At 35.4% G+C, this 20,213-nt stretch overlaps 2 protein-coding genes, 1 long non-coding RNA gene and 1 pseudogene across 3 annotated transcripts; 2 read left to right on the top strand and 2 right to left on the bottom strand.

The window, feature by feature from the left end:
* Positions 1-567: 567 nt before the first annotated feature.
* LOC107653442 (elongation factor Tu, mitochondrial-like) lies at positions 568-6,164 on the top strand (annotated as a pseudogene).
* A 751-nt stretch (positions 6,165-6,915) lies between these two features.
* On the top strand, positions 6,916-12,172 carry LOC107653451 (uncharacterized). The gene is made up of 3 exons (XR_001630222.1): positions 6,916-7,029; positions 10,198-10,264; positions 12,097-12,172. It is a non-coding gene; the product is annotated as an uncharacterized LOC107653451 (long non-coding RNA).
* On the bottom strand, positions 7,353-12,133 carry LOC107653450 (uncharacterized). Its single transcript, XM_016440165.1, has 11 exons — positions 12,059-12,133; positions 10,354-10,434; positions 10,172-10,273; positions 9,978-10,035; positions 9,091-9,146; positions 8,842-8,925; positions 8,675-8,773; positions 7,964-8,053; positions 7,786-7,845; positions 7,613-7,681; positions 7,353-7,522 (listed from the first exon to the last, which is right to left on the bottom strand). Exons 1-11 carry the CDS (start codon positions 12,087-12,089, stop codon positions 7,482-7,484), a joined length of 771 nt encoding a protein of 256 aa, XP_016295651.1. The 5' UTR covers positions 12,090-12,133; the 3' UTR covers positions 7,353-7,481.
* Positions 12,173-12,876: 704 nt separating the features above from the next.
* nog5 (noggin 5) lies at positions 12,877-13,545 on the bottom strand. The gene has a single exon (XM_016440156.1). The coding sequence runs from the start codon at positions 13,519-13,521 to the stop codon at positions 12,877-12,879; it is 645 nt and encodes a 214-aa protein (XP_016295642.1). The 5' UTR covers positions 13,522-13,545.
* Positions 13,546-20,213: the final 6,668 nt, after the last annotated feature.

Below are 20,213 nucleotides of genomic sequence, written 5' to 3'. Positions count from 1 at the left end.
AATATTACTATTTGGGATTATCGTAGGGAGTAAAGCCAAATCAAAATATTGTAAACTGCATAATTAAATCCAAATTAATTTATACTTAAAGCTAACAATCAATCAAACCCAACATTTTCCCTTTTTGTTTATATTACTTTTTTATTTTTTAAATAATTGCAATGTATGAACAATAATGTTTCTCTCGTAGTAAACCCCATTTGAACATCGGGACCATTGGTCATGTAGATCATGGCAAAACCACGCTTACCGCCGCCATCACCAAAGGTGACTTGATGACTTGCTTTCATCTCTTAATAATCAAAAAGTGTGTACTGACTGTATTTTCCTCATCTGTTTGCATCAGTCCTTGCCGAGGCCGGCGGTGCACGTTATAAGACGTATGAGGATATTGATAATGCTCCTGAAGAGAAGGCTCGAGGAACAGGAATAAATTACATTTTAAAATATATTCACATAGAAAACAGTTATTTTAAATGGTAATGATATTTCACAATATTACTGTTTTCAAATAAATGTGGCCTTGGTGAGCATAAGAGACTTATTTTAAAAACATTCAAAATAATTTTACTGACCCAGCAGTGTTGTGTGCACATACATTATCATTACATCTGTGTTATAAAAGCACATCTCTGTCTGAAGAACATGATCACAGGCACATCTCAGATGGACGGCTGCATCCTAGTGGTGGCGGCGACCGACGGTCAGATGCCGCAGACGCGTGAGCACCTCCTGCTGGCGCGGCAGATCGGTGTGGAGCATGTAGTGGTGTTCGTTAACAAAGCCGATGCCGTGGAGGACAAGGAGATGCTGGACCTGGTGGAGCTGGAGATCAGAGAGCTGCTCACAGAGTATGGCTACGACGGCGAAAACACACCAGTTATTATTGGATCGGCACTCTGTGCTCTAGAGGTAAGAATAGAGGGGGTTGGAGATGGAGATATTTAAAGGTGTCATATGATGCGATTTCAATTTTTCCTTTCTCTTTGAAATGTTACATGCTCTTGGTGCATAAAGTAGATCTGTAAAGTTGCAAAGACTAAAGTCTCAAATCCAAAGAGATATCAACCATGCCTACCTAAAATGGCTCGTTCTAACACGCCCCCACATGTCTGCGATGTGGGAAGATTTGCATAACGCCGCCCAAATGTTGAAAAGAAGGCGTAACTTTTATTCTCGCTGTTGCCGCCGCCGCCATGTTGTGAAGGCGCCGTGTGTTTCGTTGTGAAAGCGAAACTACTTGGTTTGGTCTTCCAAAAGAGGACACGACTAGAAATCAGTGGTTAAGTTGTATTTACAACACTGTTCCAGAACAGTTCAACCCAAATATTCAGATGTGTGCAGCGCATTTTATGGAGGACTGTTTCCTGAGAGAGTATAGCCTACAATGTTGGTGTCTGTTTCTATAAAGTGTTTTGAGCAGTGTAGAGTAGCGCTTGTAGTTTGTCATTTCTCCGAACATAAATGCAGACATGGTTTTATGTTTACGCAGCGCGATGCAACACGTAAAAAGACAGTATAAGTCATTATAATCAGTAATTATGTCCCCACTGGATGCAACAAATACCTCGTTTATAATGGGTTTTAATGTTTATGTCTCGTCGCTCCGGCCGGGACACTGCATCACAGTATGGTGAGGGGCGTAACATTTCCGTCACACACTTGAGGAATTCGGCCAATCATAACGCACTGGATAGCTGGCCAATCACAGCACACCTTGCTTTTCAGACCGATGAGCTTTGTAAAAATCGATGCGTTTCAGAAAGGCGGGGCATAGAGGAGAAACAATAATGTACAGTATGTGGAAAATAATGTGTTTTTTTAACCTTAACACATTTCATTACACCAAATACACAAAATAATGTTCTTTTTAGCAACATCATATGACCCCTTTAAGTATGTATCCTAGAAAAAACTATAAATACAGTAATATTGTCAAAGCACCAATAATAATTACTAATAACTGAGCAGCAAATCAGCATATTAGCATGATTTCTGAAGGATCATGTGACACTGAAGACTGGAGTAATGATGCTGAAAATTCAGCTTTGCATAAATAACATTTTAAAATATATTCAAACTGAAGACTGTTTGTCTTGGAATTATGTGTTTTGAACTGGTGAATCACAAATTTCAATGCTGTTGTGATCGTGTGTGTTCAGAACAGACAGCCGGAGCTGGGTGTTAAATCCATTATGAAGCTTTTGGATGTGGCAGATAATTATATTCCTTTTTCCTGCTGCCCATAGAGGGAGTCTATTCTATTCCAGGTCTGTGTTTTCTTCTTGTGCTTCTGCTGATATAGTATCTGTGATATAATGTTCTGCTTTGGGTAAAAGCATCTCTAAAATGAATAAATATGTTTTATGTTTGTGTGTTTAACTGTATGAATCCTGTGTGCAGGTCGTGGTACTGTGGTCACTGGCACACTAGAGCGAGGAATGATCAAGAAAGGAGATGAATGTGAATTTCTCGGACACAATCGCTGCTTTAAGTCCGTCATCACTGGTGAGAACTATATTTCCTGCTCATGATATCTTAATAGGCAGTACTTCAGTGTGCAAAATATGTTTAATATATTTGTTGTGGATCTTACATTGAACGTAATTGATGTCTTTCTGTGTCGTGATGCAAAAAATAACACCCTTTGGTATTTGAATATGGTTATTGAAGATAATATTTTTATAAATATTTTATATTTAAAACTGAAAGCATGACATTGCATGTATTAACCTCTATTATGGCAAGCTAACTGGAAGCACAAAGAAAGTGTTTTTTGCCCCCTGTATTAATCTGAACATGTTCTTGAGCTGAACTAAAACTGTTAAAACTGTTTTCGTTAATTGAAATAAAATATCAATATTTGATTAAAGCTTGAAATTGTTGCTTTGGCAACTAACTGAAATAAAATAAGTTGAAGTACTAAAATTGTTAAATTAAAAGCTAATTTAAAATATTGCTCTAATAGTGTACAAATAATACTAAAACAACAAATATAATTATTATTATTATTACGTGTTTAATTAGTAACTTCGGTTGCTGTGTGATACAGTGCACAGCATAAATGAGTACACCCCCTCTGAATAAATATAAAAGATGAATATTCTTAATGATCACTAATATAATTAATATAATTCATGGAAAGATGGCAAAATTGAAACATATACTTAATAAAAACAACAAAATATATGCCAATATTTTCTGTAAGATAAGTAAATTAGCCAATTTTGTTTGAATGAGGGATTGCAGAAATGAGTACATCCTAGATTTAATTCAGAAAATGTATAATATTCTAGTACTTAGTATGTCCTCCAGAACTTAAGTATACTGCTCTGACCCTTCTTGACACTGAGTGTACAAGTTCATGACAAATTTTCACATCTGTCCTGTTTAACTCCTGGAGGACGACCTGATCTTCAAGGGGGAGTGTTGCTCAGCTCGTCTCTACAGAATCCCCCACATCTAGCAAAAATTCACTCATCACTAAATGAAAACTTAAAGTGAAGACCTGATTATTTCAGGAGCCTTATCACAAGTCCATTGTTTTTGAATGCTGGTGCTACTTCTGCTATATTTTCACACTTAAAACAATAATTTGGTATTCCTCTTGTACCATTGTCCTCTTTTATGCTAAGAAATAAGTCACCTGGCAGTTCTTTCCCAAGTGGTTCCACTGCTGCCAGCATTAAGTCTGAGTATGATTCAGTGGGCTATATAACACTTTTAATTGTCAGGAAATTACTTGTCTTTAAAAGTTTTAGTTCAATATACTTACCTATTAATCAAAAATAGCCTTAAACCTATACACTTTTTTTATTTTGTATTTTTTTTATTTAGTAACTTTCAGGAGGGTGTACTCATTTTTGCAACACAACATTTTATCACTTTGATAAGAAAATCTTATTTTGCTGATTAATTTTGGCATTCTTCTTTGGTAATTGATCAAGCAGGCTTGTTGGAACATTACATCTCCAAATAACCCTAACATGTCTTCTAAGTAAAGAGTAATTGCTGAATTTGTTAAGTTTTAGAGGGGGTGTACTCATTTATGCTGTGCACTGTATGCGTTTATAAACTATAATGATCAAATAAAAAATATTGGTGAAAAGTTTAGAAATGTTTCCTTGCCAACTAACTGAAATAAAATAAGATTAAGTTGATGTTCTAAAACTGAAATAAAAATAATTTAAAGCTGAATAGAAATATTTAAAAAACTAATAAAAATGACAAGCACATAATAAAATTACTAAAACTTAAACTAAAATTAAAATGAAAACTAAAAAAAGATAAAAAATAAAAGCTCTTAAAATATTACTTAATATTATAATAGTATATAAATAATACTAAAACAATAAATTGTATTATTATTATTTTTAATAAGTTGCTTTAGTTCTATGATGTGTGTTTTAAAATATAATAAAATAATAATATTAGATGAAAATTTTAAAAATCTTGACTTGGCAACTAACTGAAATAAAATAAGTTTAAGTACTAAAACTGGAATACAAATGATTTAAAGCTAAATAGAAATAAAAAAAAATGTAATAAATAACAAAAGCACAACAAAATTACTAAAATGAAACTGAAAATATGAAAGTAAAACCTAATTCAAAACAGTAATAAATACTATAATAGTATATAATTAATATTAAAACAACAAAAAAATGTCATTACAAATGTATTTTGTTGCTGTGCCATATGTGTTTTAAAATACACTGACATTTTCACTATAACAAGAAATTATGTGGATTTCTGATTGGGCACCAAACATAATGGCTAAAATCAAATCTTTTAAGTGATGAATCACTTTTTGGGCAGAAATTCAACTCTGATTGCTCTGATTTCCTCTGATTCTTGCTCGTTCTCTCAGGTATCGAGATGTTCCACCAGTCTCTAGAACGGGCGGAGGCGGGCGATAATATGGGCGCTCTGGTGCGTGGTCTGAAGAGGGAGGATGTCAGGAGAGGCATGGTGATGTGCAAACCTGGATCCATCCAGCCACACCAGAAGATCAAAGCTCAGGTGTGTGAATTTAGAAACGTCAATTCAGCTCCTCTGTCCTACTTCACAAACCAATCAATCATTTAAACTCTTTTCAGGTCTACATCTTGAGCAAAGAGGAGGGTGGCAGGCACAAACCGTTCTGCACAAACTTCATGCCGATCATGTTCTCTCACACCTGGGACATGGTTTGTATAGTAGAGCTGCTCCCTGGGAAGGTACGTTTTAGCTGAGCAAATATTGAATATCAGCACTAGAAGGGTTTGCTCTAAATCGATCTTTTTCTCCGTCTCTCTTTTCGTAGGAGATGGTGATGCCGGGAGAGGACGTGTCTTTGATCCTGGCCCTCAGGCAGCCCATGGCTCTTGACAGAGGCCAAAGGTTCACTCTCAGAGATGGCAACCAAACCATCGGCACGGGCCTGGTCACAGAAATCCTCCCCATGACAGAGGACGACAAATACAACTGGGACTGAGAGAGACGATGGGAAAAGAGGAAACTCTTTGAGACTCTGGCGTCTGAAGCCTTTTTGGACTTAAGTTCTAGAAATGTTACTCTAGAATTGAATTGCGGCCCTGTTTATATTGCAAAATTAAATCTGTTTGCTAAGGAGGATGTCTTTGTCCTGATTGCTAATGTCTTCACGAACCCTTCAAAAAATCTGCCCACCAGTTTTCTACATGAAGAAGCAAGTAAAGTATAACTCGAATTGGAAATTTGGAATAATGTTTGTCTATTTCAGCACATCAAAATGTTTGAAACATGCTCTGCTTTCATTTTGCTCTGAGATGTCAATTATTCACAAGGAGAAAAACAGTACATTTGGGAAAGTTTCCAAATTTAAACTGTACTTGGCTTGTCATTCCTTGCCGTTCATCTGCAGACACACACTGGGTTCTTTTGCTGTCTGTTTTCCGGTCATCTGTATAAAAAATGTGGCTAATGTAATAAAATGAATTCAATAGATGTGTAGACTCAGCTTTGTGTCTGTTTTGCGTTTAACCACTTTTCAACAACATAAAAAAACGTAATAAGCAGAAAAGTGTACAGTGATTATTTAAGTTGCAATAGACTTCTATATACATATTTTTAAACTGGTGTCAAACATATGTCGTGACATTGAGAAGGCAATTTTTGAAAGTCCCAGTTATTGCTTTAAAGTGTGATGTTTAAATCAACACATTTGAGTGCGATGGTGTATGATTGTGTGAAAGATCTTGAATCTGTGCTTGAATTTTGCTTTTTGACAGTAAACTCATTCATTAGGTCTTTATTGTTACAGTTATTTGAATATTAATACAGCAATAAAACATAAAACAGTGTTCAGGAAGCTCTTTACAATTGTAACCCAGTTGGTGACTTTCACAAAGAAACGTCTTGGTGATATCTTAAAATCAAGACTTCAAACAAACAAAACTGCATAAAAAAATGATTACTGTGATGTAATTTCATATTTTACTATTCAAATAACTCTATTCATTATTTAGAAATTCATTGAAATTATTCATTTACATTTTTAAGTAAGATATGACCAGGACGTTTCTTGACATTTTTGTTATGTTTATCAGTTTATCTCCAAATACAATATAAATTTTTTTCGCAATACATTTGTCTCCAACCAGATCGCACCAGCTAAAAGCAGTTTGAACAGATCATCTGAAAAGCAACTGTGGGTAGTTTTGTGTATTTTTGCGACTTTTGAGCCCCCTGTAGTTAATTAAGTGGAATTCGCTGATGCAGATATACCACTGTCGTAATTACAGACCATCCCTGGCTGTGCATCATGTGCATTTGTTGCTGCCATAAAGCAGGCCGCACTTTTCACGGAAATTCGTACCCGCCCTGTTGAAAAAAAACAGCATATGGAAAGGACCAGCTTAAACCAGCATCCCAGCGTCAAAACATACCTAACCAGCATATGCTGGTTTTTTCAACAGGGCGCTCACCAAACTTACAGCGTTTGACGTAATAAAGGGGTGCAAGAGAAAGAAAAAGAAGCCGGAAGGATTTTGAAACTGATATTTCAAGGTAAAAAAACTTACAAACTGTTGTTTTTAGGTCTACAAACGACGTGAAATATCATTCGCAAGCTTTTAAAATTCTGTCATGTGACATTTCTAGTAAAATATTCATTGGGAGACTGAATACAGGATTTGTTTTGATTTGATTGGATAGTGAAATGTGAGTTATTATGTTTTTGGTCTGTGTGCCTTTGGTTATGTGAGAGAGAGAAATAAACAATGCCCAATAACAGAAATTAATAAAAAAAAAATTTAAACAGTCCATTTTGATTTCAATACTTACATAGGCTACTTGTAAAAATAACAATTAACTATTACGCATCCTGTAGCTGCTAGGTTTTAGTCTTAAAAAGAAACTCAATGTTTCTCTTTTGTCTCTCTTTTAATTGCAATTTCACTGCAGTTGTCCATTTCTCTGCATCTCTTTCATTCACCCTCTCTTCTTCCATCCATTTCTTTCTAGATCAGGACTGGGATTCCATTCATCTGCTCATATGAATCTGAAACAAGCATTTACACACAAACTTAATCACATGTAAAGAGACACGCATGTCTTTAACACATACATGCATACACACACACTCACTCACCATCCTCCATGGTGTCATGGGTTGTGTAGTTGTACGGACAGTCTGATCCAACCATAATTTCATACGACTCTGAAAGGAAAGAAATTATATATATATATATATACCTAATTTTTTGTTTGTTTGTTTTATTCCAAACTGTACATGTGCATACAAACACATAATGAAACACTTGCCGGTGTCTGTTTGGTCCAGAGCGAGATCTTGTTTTCTATCTTCATCAGTATTGATATAGTCTATGGCATTTTTAAGAGAGATTATCGCACTTTATCACATTAATTTGACTACTATGTATTAAAGTGAATAGAATATCAGATCCCTGCCACCCATCTGGGTGTGTGTTTGATCCCTCACCCTCATCTTCAGCTGCGTGCTGGAGTTGCTGTGTCCGTTTGCGAGGCTGAGCATATAAACACCCCTCCATGTTCTCATACGACTCTCCATCTGAAGAGAAAAAGAGACCGAAATCAGATCAGACCCCGAATACAACTTGTGCCAACTCCTTCCCTACAGGACTCCAGTATAAACTACATTAGGAACTTAATCTATAGAGGAGCTGTAATAAGCAGACAAAGCTTTGGAATGTATAGTGATTATATTTAGTTGTATTAATTAGGAAAAAAATATTTCGGCTAAATCAATAAATATGCCATGAACAATTTCAGACCATTTTCTGCCAATGTCCTCTTTAGAGCTGTATAATACAGGGTTATTATTGTTAACAAAAACTAAAATGATTAAAACATGTTTGCAATTTAAATGAATCCAATAAATAAAAAGATAAATATTAGATGGAAAAACCTCAACTAAATGAAAATTAGAAATGTCAGTTGAAGCACTAAAATAAAAAAGTTAACAAAAAATGTTTTTAACTTAAGTAAAAAATATATGTCACCTAAATATAAATATTTTAAAATAATGATAATAGAAATGACTAAAAACTTTAACTAAAATTCAACTAAGCTTCACAGTGTGCTGTTTGTAATATTATATATATATATACACAGGTATGTATATGTATGTATGAAGTATTGTATGTATGAAGTATTGTATATCCTCCCTCACCCGTATCAGTCAAATTGCTAGGCAGTTGTAGGGTGTTGTTGTGATGTTCCTCTGGCCCCACCACTTCTTCTTCCCCGATTGCATCGGGGTTAAGATAATCTAAAACCAACAAGCATTTAAATTGCACAGTAAAACCACTCTCATAATTACTGTTGGTCAGGAAATACCTTCATCTGCAGAAACATAATATGTGACTTTGTCTTGATTGCTGTAGATAGCTGCTTCTACATTCTCATAGGACTGTGTGTCATCTGTTGAAAAAACAAATAATTAATGACTGCTTTTTGAGGTTTTTGTGGTAATGTCAGTTACCTTTTTTTTTTATAAAGAAATACTATGTTGAAAACTGATTTGAGATTTGAACATTGTCTGACTAAGCACTATAATGCATATAAAAATGATTAGTAGTATTTTACCCTTCTTGTTGTTTTCATTGGTCTCCATATGTCTCTGAGTACCGCTCTCAGTGTACCTGTGACAGCACAAACATTCAATACATGAAATAACCATCTTCTTTAGTTGACAAAAAGGAAGGGCTAGGCTTGAATTTATTAAGTAATAGTTCACCCAAATATGAACATTTGCTGAAAATGTTTGTTTCTTTATCAGAACAGATTTGGAGAAATTTAGCATTTCATCACATGCACAGTGAATGGGTGCCGTCAGAATGAGAGTTCAGACAGCTGATAAAAACATTGAAAAAGTCATCCTGTCTGAATCAGGGGAGAAATATTCACAGATCAAGCAGTGTTTATAAGTGAAAACAGTTCAAAACAGCTCTAAAGTAATATATCAGTGGATTTTGATGTGAGAGAACAACAAGAAATTGACTTTTTCACTGGAGGAAGCGTTATGGATTATGGACTGGTATTTTGGCCAGCGATGGTTTAAGGTTATAAAGCATGTTAATGATGGATTAGTTTATTACAATCATGCAAGTTTTCATTTCACAAGACGTTAACTGATGGACTGGAGTGGTGTGGATTACTTGTGGATTATTGTGATGTTTTTATCAGCTGTTTGGACTCTCATTCTGACGGCACCCATTCACTGCAGAGCATCCATTGGTGAGCAAGTAATGTAAGTAATGATACACTTCTCTAAATCTGTTCCAATGAAGAAACAAACTCATCTACATCTTGAATGGCCTGAGGGTGAGTATATTTTCAGCAAATTTGATTAAAATCTCTTTGGCTATTTTTGATAGTAATGTACATTTTGGCAACATTTACCCATCATTTGACAAAGAAAGAGGCAGAGAGTAAAAAGAAAGAAGAAGTGTTGGAAAACGGAAATGCATCACCCAAAGTCGGTGTAAGTGGCAAAGTGTCCGTTTGTGTTTGTCCTCTGCTTTGCAGGTGCTGCAAGACATTTTTTTTTTTAGATCAACTCTCATCATTTGACCACCATAAGTATATATATTTAGTCAGCATGAAGTTGGAGTGTTGATTATTTTCCTGTGTCAGTGTGTGTATGTTTGGGTGTGTTCACACTTACCATTTCTGCGTTGTTGTGTTTTGCAGACATACGTGAACAGAACAATCCCAATCAGAAAGGCTGATGCAGGAACTGTGTAGAGTATCCAATCAGGTCGAGATGCTAAATGCAACACACACAAATAAATGAATAAGTGAATCAGCAACTGATTTATAATGACGTAAAGCTACACACAAACATACCTGTGTTATGTGAGGGGGTTTTCACTGGTCTGAGATCAGGCTTGCTGTGGGACACGTTGTCAAACTTAGTCGTGTTAAAGCCTGTGGACATGTTTTAATTGTTTTTCTTTAGAGCTGAAAGTTCAATTCATCATGCTGGTTTATAAAAAACAATGAACACACTTAATATAAGACACCATATACACATTACAGGGAAAATTTTATTTTATTTTTTAAATACTGTAAGAAAAGATTTTTTTGAAATTGTAAATAAAATAAAGATTACTGGAGTACATTTTACCAGAAAATATTATTTCAATCATTCTGCTTCAAAATTGCAGATTTAAATAACATACTTATTTTGTAATTATGAAATTGACTAGCAATTTCTGAGTGAAAATAGTCAATCTTACACCCATTTTTTTCAGTGTACTATCTGAATTTGTATTGGAAGTGTTCAAGATAAAATTCAATTAAAATACATGAAAATATTATTTAAATAATATTAGAAACAATTCTTAAAAACAGCAGGCCACTGTCTCTATTAGGCCAAAAATAAATAAATAAATAAAAATCAGTTGCTGCCTTAAATTTTGAAGTTCAGTCAAATTGGTTGTTTTCAAGTCATTTCAACTTAAATTATATTAAATTGGCTTTAAATCAATTGAGTTGGATCTTGTTTAACTTCAGTGAAGTTAAAGTTGTTAAAATTATTTTGATTAACGTAAAGTAATAGAAAAAAATTAGAAATGTTGCCATAACTCATTTCTGTTAATTCTGTGATTTAAAAATTTGAATCAAAATAGAAAAAACCCCCCCCCACAGATTTCAACTTTTTTTTTAGACTAATAATCTAAACATTGTTCTGTATTATTAGTGCAATTATAAGGAAGAAATTCTAATGTATGACGTTTGTGCAGTTGTGGATTTGTCACTTGGTTTGACAAATTTCTTTTGAAAAACAGCATCATCTTCTAGATTTGCGTCATGTGACAGCCTCACACTTTCAGTCTTACTGTTTCTTTTCATACACACTCACAGACAGATCCCAAGGGAGGGACTGCGTGTAGTTTTCTCAGCAGCTGCCACACGTTTCCTTTCTTTAACACACTACCCAGAAACAAATATTTGCAACTGTATTTTCTCTTAAGTGATGTTTTCACTGCTAAGGCCTTAACCAGCAAACATGCACCCAAGCACCAACAATGATACTTTACTCCTTAATTTGAAGTGCAGTGTGTGGAAAAACTGCATGGCAATTAATAGAGACCAAAAACAACAATGTATCCAATTAAATGTATTCCATGGCTAAATAAGTTGTAGGTTAATGTTTAAAAATTTGCTCCCACAATTACAAGAAACTCTTACTTCAATACACACAATCTGTATATTATACACTCTAAAAAATGCTGGGTTAAATACAACCCAGTGCTGGGTAAAATAGGGACAAACCCAGCAATTGGGCTGTTTTGACCCAGCGGTTTGAATAAATGTTTAACCCAACCTTCTGGGTAGTAACCCAACCGCTGGTTCAAAATAACCCAATTGCTGGGTTTGTCCCTATTTTACCCAGCACTGGGTTGTATTTAACCCAGCATTTTTTAGAGTGTATGCATGATTCTAGGTCTGTATTAACTACTGTGAAAGATACCCCTTTTTTCTTTTCAAACATTATATTAACTGTTTCCCAGATAAATATCAGCACTTTACTAACTCCTGTCTTTACCTTTAGTAATGGTCTCACTTGTTTTGTTCATCTTGAAGCATCAGAAAGAAGACCTTGATGTACACGCAAAGATGGGCAAACCAGAATTGACAGTGAAAGAGAGGAGGAGAAAGACAGATGCGGCGGAAGAGACGGAAGGAAGGAGAAACAGAGAAAAGCATCAAATGTAAAAAAGGAGAAGTGAGAAAGTAAACATGTCGTAAACACAATCCTCACCCGCATGTATATAACTGTTTTCACAAATAAACTTTCACTTGTCTTATATGCTTGGCATTTAAATGGAAATATAATAATAAGTAAATTATTTAAATGATGTACTGAAATACGAAAAATGCTGCTGCGATTAGTTAACAACTTAACATTTGTTGAGATATAACTTAAACATCTAAACTAAATTCAACTTATAAGGTCAAGCACAAACACTTACTTTCTTAAGTTGAAACTTAAGTTGACTTTTAAGTTGTGATCGTTTATATATAATATATAAAACAATACAAATGCCCAACTTAGTGAAGTCATCTGCACTTTTATTATCTTTTTCTTTCTTCATCACACAATCAAATATTTTCTTCACATATAAATACAATTCAAAACATCATATATAGCCAAAGAATGCACAATCACAAATGTGTACTTTACTAGTTACTTGAAAAAAGTAATCTGATTACGTAACTCGCATTACTTGTAATGCGTTACCCCCAACACTGGTCTTTATGTTAGTAAAGTCCACTAATCTCCTTCTCAGAGTTACATGGGTGGCTGACAAGAACAAGTCCGATTCATAGTTCACCCCAAAATCAAAAGAAAGGAATAAGAAATCATATTTTGCCAAGCCACTGGTCTAGCTGAGTGTAAAGCTTAAGCACGCGCAGCCGCACTGTGAAATCACCGGGTAGCGCGCGCGAACCCTGTTGGCAGTGCCACCGGAGGAGCGTGACGCTCACGCACTGCACCGGTTTACAAAACATCCCCTCCGGTAAAGAGCACGAGCGTTCGGTCAAGCACTGTCCTTCTTTGACGTATCGCAGCCAGAATCGCGCGCCCAGATCTTTCCACACCGACAGCACCGGGCACCGGGTGTACGACCACAACCATCGGCGCACCCTGCGCTCCGTTTTCCTCGCCGCTTTGAGACCAGTGAAATCCAGCTGCTGAAACTCACGGGGAATCGCTCCGGCGAGACGGATCCCGTCCTCTCGCGTGATTTCGGACCCGTTACCTGGAGTCGGTGCACTGATCGACGAGAAGACGGGGTCAGAACTGCTGCCGAGTTCCCGGCGCAGCAATCGAGGGGCTAAATCCCTCTCGCCCGGCTCCAGCGCCGGGTCAGGGTCCTCGTGCAGGTCCGGTACCGGCAGGTGGTCGCTAGGCGACGGGCGCACGCGCAGCTGAATCTGAGCGAGCGCGAGGTGAACGGTGACGGACGCGCAGAGCACGAGCGCAGGAGACGCCTTCATTTCCATTCAAGCCAAGAAAAGTTCATTAAATGTCTGATTTAAGTTTATAGGTAAAGTTTATGAAACAAAACTTCGCAGTTGGTTAAAAAAAAAAAAAGCTTGTGAGGAATAAAAACAGTAGGTTCAGCGCTCAGGTACAACACCGACAGGTAATTCACTTATTAACAGGCTAGAGGCTTTTTAATGTTAGACTGTGTACTCTCCTCTGTGGTAACTGAAGCCGGTCTCCTGCTGAATGGAGCTTTTTCTTTGGAGGCGCCAAACGCGTCATGAGTTGCGCCGCACGCCAGTGGCGCCCCGCGGGGTTCAGCTCCATGTGTCACCCGTTACAACTACAACACCCTCCCACAGGTGAGCGGAGACCCATGAACGCCACAATTAACTGAACGTAAAGTGCATAACATTGTCTTTTTGGTATTATTTATATAATCTACTATTACTACTACTCTCTCTCTCTCTCTCTCCAGCACTGGGTTGTATTTAACCCAGCATTTTTTAGAGTGTATTATATATTATTTTCTAAATTGCTTTTATTTATTAAGGTACAGTAATATGCAGGTTTAGCTCTTAACTGTTTAATAAATGAAAGATTTTATAAATTTAATAATTAATCAATAATAATACTTAATATAATAGTAATAATATTTAATAATTGAATAGATATATTAATACATTTGTTGTGTTTAATTCATTGATAGTATTGTTTAATGCATTTTAATGTTTTAAAATACATTTTTCTATTATTCCCTATTATATATTACAGTATTTTATATAATTTTGGTTTTTATTTAAATTTTTGTTTAATTTATATAGTAATTTTGTTACAGTATGTGCATTAGTCATTTTTAATATTTTGCTATATTACTATTCAGGTTTAATGTTTTATTTCAGTTTTGGTTTTAATTACATTTTTGTTTTTTTTTATTTATTTTTTCCAGTTATTTTATTGTTTCCACTTAAAGGAAGAGTTCACCCAAAAATAAAAATTACCCCATTATTTACTCACCCTCAAGCAGAGTATGTGAGCGGATTTTTTGAGGTTTTCACTCACTCCGAGAACGCTCCTCTGCCGCTCCGTCACGAGCACAAATTATGGATTTTTCAAGCATAGTGAAATAATTTAGCCGCGCAGTGGTGTTTCACGGAGTGGTGAGCGAGGAGTGGAGCGGGAACGGGAGCGGGAAATGGTGAACCCGGAGCGGAGTGATTATTGATTATTGATTACTGAATGCTTGGAGTGCGGAGGGGAAATTGTTGCCACTCCACTCCGCTCACATACTCTGCCCTCAAGCCATCCTAGGTGTATATGACTTTCTTCTTTCAGGCGAATAAAAGTTGGAGTTATATAAAAAAAAATGTCCTCCTCATTCAAGTTTTGTAATGGCAGTGAATGGGTGTTGAGATTTTGAAGTTCAATAAAGTGCGTCCAGCCATCATAAAAAGTACTCCACATACATCCGGGGGGTTAATAAGTGAAGCGATGCATTTGTGTAAGACAAATATCCATATTTACAGCTTTATAAACCGTAATCTCTAGCTTCCATTAACTGTTGTACTCGCGCTCACGAGAAAGTGGCGTTCCAGCGGATGACGTAGGCGTAGGCCAGGGGTCTGCAGAGTTTAGCTCCTACACTAATCAAACACACCTGAACCAGCTAATCAAGGTCTTACTTTATTAATCCCCCGGAGCCTTGTGGGACACCTTTTATGATGGATGGACGCACTTTATTTTGCTTTAAAATCTCAACCATCATTCACTGCCATTATAAAGCTTGGAAGAGCCAGGGCATTTTTTAATACAACTCTGATTACAGTTGGAGTTCACTTACAGTGGAAAAGTAATAGATCTAATGGGACGTTCTATGTAATTTGACAGTAACATACTATTAAATGTACAGTTTTGGGGAGTCTAAAAGAAAAAAAAACAATTTATAATTTACAGTGAAAAACCATAAATTGACATTTCCAGAATTTTATTTTTTTCATTGAAATAAATTAAAGTTATGTACATTATTAGTTTATCTTACATCTTATGTTGTTAAATGATTATTGCATTATTTTAGTGTCATGTGTATAATGAAACTCAGCTGTATGTGGGATTCTCGGCCTACTATATTCACAGAGAATGTAAATTCTTGTAATAAATAATAAATTACACCGATTTCCAGTCTCAATGAATCACATTTATAGTTTGCTGTTGATGTTAAACAGGCCTGGCCTACAAATACCCTAGATTCCCTATAGAATCTGGACCATGAGACACTATAAAAGGTTTTACAGATACATGGCCTTCAAGTTGACACTTCGTCACACATTGAATGAATGAATGATGCATTTTATCACTTTAAATTAATCAATTAGCTCACTTCTCAACCTCTGGCCTATAACGAGCACTGAGTTTATGCCTTAAGGATTTACGTCAGTGACACCCCCTTAAAACATCCGCTCACACACACACAATAAACACATGCACAAACACACACACACCTCACCCACGCGCTTTAATAAATCTAATCATCAGGTCAAGCATGCCGGGGCAGCCTTCAGTGAGGTGATGCTTGAGCTCCTAGACAGACCAAAACAACACTCCCATGCAGAAACATATACACATATACATGCAAAAGCCCATAAACAATAGAGAGGCCATATTAGCATTTTAAGGATTTTAACATATCATGATCATTCATTTACTCTCAAAATATATTTAGTCTTAGAGGTAATATTGATTTGGGATATTATTTGAAATGGTTTACACTCTTTAAAAATATGTATATATATATATATTTGTTTGTTTGTTTTTATTATTATGATTTATTATTTTTCCCAGTGATGTCATAAAAAAATATATATTTTGGGTTCTCCAAAGAACCGTTCAGTGAACTGTTCTTAAAATAACCATTTTTTAGTGTGAAGAATATTGAAAAAATCTAAAGAACATTTTTCCACTATTAAGAACATTTTCTGCAATTAAAAGACTTTATGGATGTTAAAGGTTCTTCATGGAACCATCAATGCAAATAAAGAGAAATGTGATAAATTTATGAATAAAAAATTCCTAAACCGATGGTTGATTAAATTGCTAATGACATTACAAAATTAAATATGTTTATGTTGTTTTTAATATGTTCTATAAACAATTGTCTTATAATTGTATATCTTCTAAAAGTACAGTAGTTGTCATTAATATCTCTGTATTTTCCTGTTTATTTGTTTTATTAAAATATGGACAGGTTTAGCTCTGAAAGGTTTAGTTTTAACTGAACTGTTTAATAAATTAATTGAAAAATGTAAATTAATGTAATTATGAATCAATAATTTAATTAATCAATATAGTTATTAATTAAAATAATAGCTAATAACAATATTTATTATAATAGTAATAATATTTACTAAGTTAATAGCTAACACTTTTGTAGTACATTTCATTAATTAAGTGACAGTATTGTTTATAATATTTTTATACTGTTTTATGTTTTTATTATTCGTTTTTACATTATTATATTTTTGTTCTCTGTTTTTCCTTTTAATTTAACCCTTGGTTAATTGTTTCCCTCTTTTTTTCTTTTTTTCCTTTTAATTTTAACCCTTGGTTCATTTCAACCCTTTGGTTATAAATAATATTCACAAATAATGCTTAAAAATGTCGCGTTCACCAATAATGCTCATTAATGTGCTTGTGTCCGTTTTTCAAGCATCTGTTTAGGACTCATTAACTATATCAAATGGAAAATGGATTTCATCTAATCTAACTGCCTACTTAACAAACAAACTTCCACAACATAACAACAGCAGCAGCATAACCTCAAATACTCTGATGTGGTGTTTCAGTAATGAAGAGAGTTTGTTTGCTCCATTTTTCTTAATGTGTGATGTTGTGAATGTGAGAGGCCAGCTGTCTGACACAGGTTAGAGGTTGGCGGGAAATGAAGGCGCGTGTTTGGCCCTGCAGGGCTGTTCCCAACAGTAATGACGCAGGTGTGAGCGGTTCGTGTCCGACGGTAAAGCCAGCAGCTCACATCTGTCCTTCGATATTAATGTGCACCAAAAACAATGTGTAGCCTCACTGCACACAGAGCGGCTGAAATAAAGTAACCTGTGCTTGACATTATTGCTGTCAGTGGCTTATAAATACACACAAGTGAATGGAAGGCACTCTGTTATCAAGTTTTCATACTACATTTGCCTTTTATTTGACTGGCTTTGATTTTGTGTGTTTTCTTAAGCATGTATTTCACTGTATTTCAGTACAGTAATCCGAGAGGTCAAGGTCACAATGACACAATGTTGCTTTTTCTGATGGGTTTGTTAAAATTTGTGTATAGACAAATCCTATACAGAAAAGTTGCAAAATCTTTGTTGCGTACAAAATCTATTAAATCCATAAAATACAGTTCTGTAAACTGAAACACACATATGGGGTAAGTTGTCACAAAGAGAACCTGCTTTTACCTGAGTAAACATGGCACTTTATACAATTTTACCTGAGTAAACATGGCACTTTATACAATGTATTTGTCTGTTTATTGAATTTTTTGCTCAATTTAAACAGTAAAACAATTATGAAACAAATATGGGACAACTTCATATCCTCCTGGGACCCAGGCATAGACTTTTGTCCTTTTGTAGAGGACATTATATTTTGTTGAATTTCTCTGAGACCATACACGCCACAGTTTTATTATACAGTCTGGATGTCCTGTACGGAGCACATTCAGGGCTTTTTAGAGATATCAAATGTTTGGAGGTTTGATCATAAACACACCTTCTCCTTGGTCTTTAAATATGACTAATATTGACAGAATGATCAAGATTAGCACTCTCAGGGAAATATAATAATATTTTGTAATTATGTAAATCTGGATAATTTTCAAATTGTTTGTCGTAAATAAACATCTCAGAAAAATGTTATGGGATTTCAAATCGGAATATGACTTTTTGTTACGAAATAGGGCGTAGTGTTCAAACATGTCTTCTGTAGAGGACAGCAGGACAATCATGTTAATCAGGCATTTTGGGGAAACACAACAAGAAAGAAATTATAGATCAATATTCCTATAAAATATGATATATTCTTATGAAAATGTTGCCAAGTTATTACTCCCGTCCCATTATTACACTTCTTTTTCATAATGGTTTGCCCCAAAAAAACATTAACATGCAAATGAGATGCAATGCATAGATAGGCAAAGCAAGTTTATTTATATAGCACATTTCATACACAATGGTAATTCAAAGTGCTTTACATAAAAGGAAGTAAAATAATCATTTTTTTTAAAAATCACAACAATAAAACGGGGAACTTGAAAACTTTTAAAAGGATTTAGAAATTGATTTAAAATGAATTTAAAAATAGAAAATTATTATACATAAAATACAGTGCAATCAGTTCGGACGTAGCACAGTGCTCATTCAATAAATGCACAGCTAAACAGATGAGTTTTGAGTGAATGTAAATGTGGCTAATGTTTTAGCACATCTGATCTCTTCTGGAAGCTGATTCCAACTGCGGGCGGCATAATAACTAAAAGCAGACTCCCCTTGTTTTGTGTAAACCCTTGGTATTTCTAACTGACTCGATCCTACTGATCTGAGTGGTCTGTTAGGTTTATATTCAGTGAGCATATCTGCTATGTATTTAGGTCCTAGGCCATTGAGTGATTTATAAACGAGTAAAAGTACTTTCAAATCAATCCTAAATATAACTGGAAGCCAGTGTAAGGACCTGAGGACTGGTGTGATATGCTCAGATTTTCTGGTTCTAGTCAGAATTCTGGCACCAGCGTTCTGGATGAGCTGCAGCTGCAGCTGTCTAATGGTCTTCTTGTGAAGGCCGGTGAGGAGCCCATTACAATAGTCCACCCTGCTGGTGATAAAGGCATGAACAAGTTTCTCCAAGTCTTGACTGGAAACAAAACATCTAATTCTTGCTCTCCTTGTTTAACTGAAGAAAGTTCTGGCACATCCAACTGTTAATTTCATCAATGCATTGGCAGAGGGAGTCAATGGGGCTGTAGTCATTTGGCGATAAGGCTAGGTGAATCTGGGTATCATCTGCATAGCTGTGATAGGCAATTTGGTTCTTTCCCATTATTTGACTTAGTGGGAGCGTATACAGGCTAAACAAGAGCGGTGCAAGAATTGAGCCTTGTGGGACTCCGCATGTCATGGAGGTCCACTTAGACTTATGCTCTCCTATACTCTCATAATAACCTCTCCCTCCTAAGTATGACCAGTACCATCCCAGAAAGCCCGACCCAGTTTTTCAGTCTCTCTAGAAGTATGTTACATTTATACATTTATACAGATACATTTTATAGAATAGAAAAAACAATTTATGGACATTTTACACACATATTGCATAACGTAAAATAGTATATCAAGTCATTCTGTTAGCCTATATCTTGATATACCATAGTTGAGAATCATCTTTGTACAAACTTTGGTTAAAAATAGCCTATACATGCCATTCATTTGTTTCTTATGCTCCAACCAATGTAATGACATTAAAGGGGTCATATGATGCTTTTTTTAAAGATCATTATTTTGTGTATTTGGTATAACAGAATATGTTGACATGCTTTAATGTTCAAAAAACACATTATTTGTAAAATACTGTACATTGTTGTAGGTCCTCTATGCCCCGCCTCTCTCAAACACGTAGTTTTCAACAAAGCCCCCTCCTTTGACAAGCGCAGTCT

Source organism: Sinocyclocheilus anshuiensis, unplaced genomic scaffold, assembly GCF_001515605.1.
Source record: "Sinocyclocheilus anshuiensis isolate Anshui unplaced genomic scaffold, SAMN03320099.WGS_v1.1 scaffold383, whole genome shotgun sequence".
Lineage (NCBI taxonomy): Eukaryota > Metazoa > Chordata > Actinopteri > Cypriniformes > Cyprinidae > Sinocyclocheilus > Sinocyclocheilus anshuiensis.
This window is presented reverse-complemented; position numbering and strand designations above follow the sequence as displayed.